This window comes from Drosophila albomicans, chromosome 2L (genome assembly GCF_009650485.2).
Source record: "Drosophila albomicans strain 15112-1751.03 chromosome 2L, ASM965048v2, whole genome shotgun sequence".
In the NCBI taxonomy this organism is placed as follows: Eukaryota; Metazoa; Arthropoda; class Insecta; order Diptera; family Drosophilidae; genus Drosophila; species Drosophila albomicans.
The window spans coordinates 21,477,202-21,483,201 of record NC_047628.2 but is presented as its reverse complement, the minus strand read 5'-3'; the positions used below and the strand labels follow the sequence as shown (position 1 = coordinate 21,483,201).

Sequence of the window (6,000 nt, the reverse complement as noted above, 5' to 3'; positions counted from 1 at the left end):
AGACAAACATTTACTACAACTACGATTCCTTCTCACATCCACCACCCCAGTCAACATCTTGATGCCAGGGTTGAATAAATCTCCTCTAAGCGCTGTGCAACTCTCTCACTCTTTAACTGAATGTTGTTTTTTGGGTTTTCGCCTCCACTCACGCCTTCCCAGCCATGATAAATGACATGATGCGCATTTGGTGGATCAACGCTCAACGTCGCGTCGTCGCGTTAATAACTCATTCGAAAATTCCGTGAAGAGAAGAACGCGACCGACGTATGTACATTTTTGGCCCCAAAAAACAATTAAAATTGTTGTCGAGCTGAGCGTCAGGTAGCGTCGTCGTCGTCGTCGACGTCGGCATAATTATAACTGCTAAATCCAATATTATATAATATCCCGAAATGTAACAGGATTTCAACCCTTTGCATACTTTCAGGGCTCACTCTTATGTTATTTCCTTCTCGGTTTTCTGGTGTGGCTAAAGTTCTTCCCAATAATTATTTCTGTCAAACGCAGGTCCAGAGACTGTCAATCGCAGCAAAACGCCAGATTTCAACACAGTGTTAAAAATATGCATTTCTTTATCTTTCAAATCATTTGCAAGCCATGATAATTAGGAACTGCGATTATTAGGTACTATTAAAATTGTTTCTATAATTACTATGATATAAAAATATGAATTTCTTTACTTTGAAATCATTTGCAAGCCATCACTTGGATAATTAGGAACTATTTGTTTACCATGTCTGCGATTATTAGGCTCTATTACTATGATATATTTAACTATATAAAATTAGGTTTTCTCCAGCTTAGCTAACACCTTTTAGGCTCTTTGTGCTCGACATTTCACTAAGCACATTGCCCAACAAAGTGGAAGACTTACGAGCATAGGCCACAACCAGTTTATAGGGCGATGCAAAGCGTTGTTGCTGCTGATCGCCGTCTGTTTGTTGCTTTAGATTCATTGAGACAACAACATCAACGAAATCATCTAGGAACTCTTCATGCAAGTCAGCTGGCATGCGCTCCAGAAAAGGGCAAATTGCCTTGACATTATCTACAAATAGAGAAAGGAAATACAATAAATAAATAAGAAAGAATGCTACAGTCGAGTGTACTCGAAGTGCGCGTGGCAAAAATTTGAAGCAAACTTGATCTGCATGGAAACATAGTAAATACAGTTAAACAATAGAAAATTATAGCTCTACCTCTTATAGTCTCTGAGATCCAGTGTTTTCTACGGACAGACGGACAGACACACAGATGGACAGACGGACTTGGCTAGATTGTTTCGGCTGTTGACGCTGATCAAGAATATATATTCAGATATGCCTCCTTCTACCTGTTACATAAATTTCCTGCCGGCACTAAATTTTAATGCCCTTCTACCCTATGCCTTCTATGGGTAGAAAGGCTGCAGAAGTAGCTCGAAATATTCGCTCTAACCATAAGGTAAAGCTGGGCATTACGAACAGGAAATGGAACAAGTCAGGAGTTAAGGAAACACTTGAGAATCTCCTCTGTGTATGTCCAATGTTATACCGACTTCGGATGTTATCACCGAGGATGTTGCAAGCGGCTTCTCTAAACGAAGATACCTTATACCGACTTAACTAAGGTCCTCCACATGGTCTCATAACTCACCTTTCAAAGTGCGCACTCCCTCGTAGACGAAAACCTCGCTGCGTACCTCAACGTTCTTGTAGTGGAAGCCAGCTTCGTTCAGTAGCTGCTTGAATTGTTCCGCGGGCTTTGAACTTGTGTGCAGCGGGGATATAAACTGTTCCACATCCTGCATATAGGCAGCCCACTTAGCGTTTGTGTGCAACACTTTGTAGACCTCGTAAACGGGATTGGAGGCGAGAAACACGAGCAAACAGTCGCCTCCTTCGTTGCGCAACAGATCGTAAATATTATTCAAAGCCACGCGCAGATTCTGCACCCAATGCAGGCAATAAAAGGATGTGACATGATCGAAACGTCCTTTCAACTGTTCCGGCAAACGATCGCAGCCAATGTCGAGCACCTGGAACTGCGTGCGTTCATAGCGTCGATAGCAATTGTTGGCATAGCCAACCATCTTACTGGAGATATCGGTGCCCACCAGCTGCTCATAGCTCTTGGGCAGCAGCGGATACACAAAGTCCATCAGCACGTTGCCTGAACCTGAGCCCACGTCCAGCAGCGAGTCCTGGCCATCGGAGCGCCATTGGAGCCGAGAGGAATACTCATCCAAGATGAGCTTGGCATCGTGACGCTGCACTTGGTTGGCGCGCTGATAGAGTGAGGCCTGGTTCATTGTGGCCACTGATAATGTCGAGCACAAAGTGCCCAGCTTATATAGCGAACGCGGGCAACAATAACGCGTATGTAGATTTATTTATAAGGCTGACAGTGATCTTCAAAATTACTCACTCTCGCTCGCGCTACACTGACAAATGTTGCATGCACTTGTTATGTTTGCACGCAGATCAACTTTGTTTTAAATTTAAGTAGAAATTCTTTTCCATGGGAAAAACGCCTACCAACTATGGGTCTTAATTGCCTTGGCCAATAATTTGGTATATTTTCTACTCTATGGTATATTTTGAATGTAGTACCATATCAATATGCCAAGTATAACCTTTGGTATATTTTCGTATTTTTAGTATATTAATTTGGTATATTTTACAATTAATACCTCATTGGTATATTTTATATTAAATACCCCATTGTTTGGTATACGCCTACTTGTTTACTTTGGCTGTCAGTTTGGTATAACTTCTACTCTATGGTATATTTTGAATGTAGTAACATACCAATATACCAAATATATAATTGATATATTTTCGTATTTTTAGTATATTGGTAAATTTGTTATATTCTGTACTTCATATTATATTTTGAATGTAGTTCTATATAAATATACCAATTATAACCGCTTTTATATTTTAGTATTTTTATGGTAATTTAATTTGGTATATTTTAAGAATAATACTGCAGGTATCTCACAGTCGAGCACACTCAACTATAGCTTGCTTACATGTTTTAATTGTGGTGATACTGGGTTTTTCATATACTTCAAGTATTTCCAAAGCCAGCAAATACTTGGAATAATTCAAATTTGCAAAAACATATGCAGTGCCGACCTTCAGATGAACAATAGCTGCCACCTCGCTGGTTTTTCTTATCTCGATCAACGCACAAAACAGTTCAAGTTCTAGGTCATTTGTGCTTAGACTTCCTTCCTACGTAACAAGCTTATTCAAATGCTAAATGAAATACAACTTTTTCTATAATTTATTTCGTGCAGTGTATGGTAAAGATTTTCGGCAGCATAAAAATAAATATTTATATTTGACCCAAGAGCACCACGAAGTGCTTTAACCAAAAGTGCATTGATCTGTCATCAGTCCCCAAAAAATGAAATGGAATGAAATGCATTCAGTTCAACGACCTACCTTAAGATAAAAATAGTGAAACTAACAAAGTTCTATTTTAGTTGTCATCTTCCCAAAAAAAATTAAGAAATTAATTCAATCTCTCTCCCTTTCGACCCTTTTTGGCACTCAACATTGAAATATAAATTCATTAAAACATTCCATTTCTGTAATTGCTGTCAAACCTTCCCTTCAGAGATAACTTGTGATATGCTTATCATATTTCAAATATTTCCACGTATGACAGACAGCAGAGACACAACAGAGGAACAACGTTTGATGTCCTCATGCATGTCGTCTGTGTTTTATGTTTTGATTTGCCGAAGTGACATCAAAAAGGCAGCGTTTGCTTCAAATTTGTGTGGGCGTTATGGCTGGTTAATTGCATTTGCAGGCTACGCATTGTCCTAAAGGCTTTTCGCCCAAAACACAATTAGAGCGAGCTGTTAAGAACAAAAATCAATTAATGTGCCACAGCTTAATGGGGAATATATAATGCAGAAAGAGTTTTTGGTTCGAGAGCAATCTCTAATCTAATCTAATTTGAGACAATATCAATTTGAAGCTAAACTTCATTTTCGAGAATATCAATTTTAAAACAAAAGTTCACGCAACTCTTAAAGTCTAATAGACTGGCAAACAAAACTACAGTTGTCTTACAGGAAGTAGTTGCGCTTATTAAATTCATTGTTTTCATCGACAGAGCAAACAAAATACATTCAAGAAAAGGGTTCAGCTGCCGGTTTGGTTTGGTCTCAGTATTTTAGTTAGCCAGAAGTAAACGAGATTTTAATGTCCCATAAGGGAATTGCACACAGCCATATGAGTGTAGGGCAAGTTTTAGGATTTAAAATCCAAAGTAAACGGTGATTTGTTGTTATTGATTAAAGCGGACGTTGCCAAAGCGAGAGGAGAGGAGAGAAGACCGAAAAGGGCAAAGCCAGACAAACATTGGATCAGAGACGGCAAAAACTGCTCGTGTGTATCTTAAGACGCAGCCACAACTTGATGAGTATTTAAAAGTTTTCCATTGTGTGTTTGATGAATATTTAATTAAGCATAAAAGGAGAGACTTTTATGCTGCAGAACTGTATCAGGCAAACGTCTAAGGGTTGCTTCCCCCCTCCGAAAAGCTTAAGCGAGGAAACAACACGCAAAAAAAAGTAAAAAATAAAATAAAACAGAATCAATTATCGCTTTGTGCGCTTTGCTGGTGGTCGTTGGATTTTTTTTCATTTTTGCTTATGCTTTTTATATTATTTTAATATGTGTATATAGTATATACACGTCTAAGAAGCCTTCACAAGGCGAAAAATAATTAAATAGTGAAAAAAAACCCTTTGGCCGAGGGAGAAGGAAACTTTTTTGGCTGCTCATTAAAGTTGAAAGGGTACGAGGCGGGAAATTGGAAATGGGAAAATGGGAAATGGGCGAAGAACGTTACCCACAAATAGCCAAAAGCGTGCGAATGTTGCTGGCAGTCTCTCCAGCTCCAACTCCGTCTACGTCTCCATCTCCATCTCCAGTTTCCATATACTTACACAATTTTTCTTATATTAATTTGTTTTCCTTTTGTTTCGATTTGCTGCTGCTGCTGCTGCTGCTGCTGAAAAATTAATTAAAAATTACATAAATGAAACGTTGGAGGATAACGAGCCCCTAAGCTGATTTTGCGATGGAAAATATTTAACAGCAACAAAAAAAAAAACAACAAAAAATAAAAGCGAAAAAAAAAATTGTCGACCTACCGCGTGCCACATGACAAAAGGAAAAAGCAACAAAATTATCTCACCACTTGCCACGCACACACACACACACACACAGACACACACACAGGTATATACAGGGTATAAAAAGCAGAGGCAAAAAAACAAAAAATGAACAACGAAGCTGCCATTTTTTGTCGCTTTTTGTTTTTATTTAATATCGACGAAACACCAACAAAAGCGAAGAAGTAAAGGAAAAACGCTGTGGAAACCCTCTGAATGCAATGAACAGAGAGAAAGTGAGAGAGAGAAAGAGAGGTGGATAAAATTGGAAAATGTTCTTTAACATAACAAAATATTTTTATAAAATAATCAAATTTTTATTCTTTTTTGTTTGCTGCAAATTATTTTTAGCCCTCCTCTTTGGACACGGGTGCAAAAAAAATATGGAGAATGGGAACTTTGCAGCTCTTTGGCATTGGTTGTAAATTAAAATTGACAACACTGCGTATTCCGTGATGAATTTTTGTGGTTTGTTTGAGAAATACAGCAATATCTTGATTAACTTTGATAAAAATCACAAGAATATCTTCAGAAATTCACTTTCGCAGTGTCGACGACATTTTACACCTTTCTCTCTTCAGTCGAAGCAGCTATTAAAAGTCAATTTCAATGCAATTATTGTCTGGCTGGTTGAGCTCATAAGTCTCGTCGGAGTGTCGAGTATCAAACTACAACCCCATTTGAAAACTTTAATTGAAAGTATAAAATTATTTTCAAGTTAACGTCAGCAGAAAAAAGCCCAAGAAAGAAGAAGGCGACTGCCAAAGGTAATTTCATATACATACACATGCATAGTACATAGAAATCTATAAACTTCA

General features: G+C 38.1%; 1 protein-coding gene across 1 annotated transcript; it reads right to left on the bottom strand.

Annotated features, from left to right (window-relative positions):
- Nucleotides 1-620: 620 nt before the first annotated feature.
- Nucleotides 621-2,293, bottom strand: LOC117564229 (juvenile hormone acid O-methyltransferase). The gene is made up of 2 exons (XM_034242921.2): nt 1,639-2,293; nt 621-1,051 (listed from the first exon to the last, which is right to left on the bottom strand). Exons 1-2 carry the CDS (start codon nt 2,291-2,293, stop codon nt 804-806), a joined length of 903 nt encoding a protein of 300 aa, XP_034098812.1. The 3' UTR covers nt 621-803.
- Between the last annotated feature and the right edge of the window lie 3,707 nt (nt 2,294-6,000).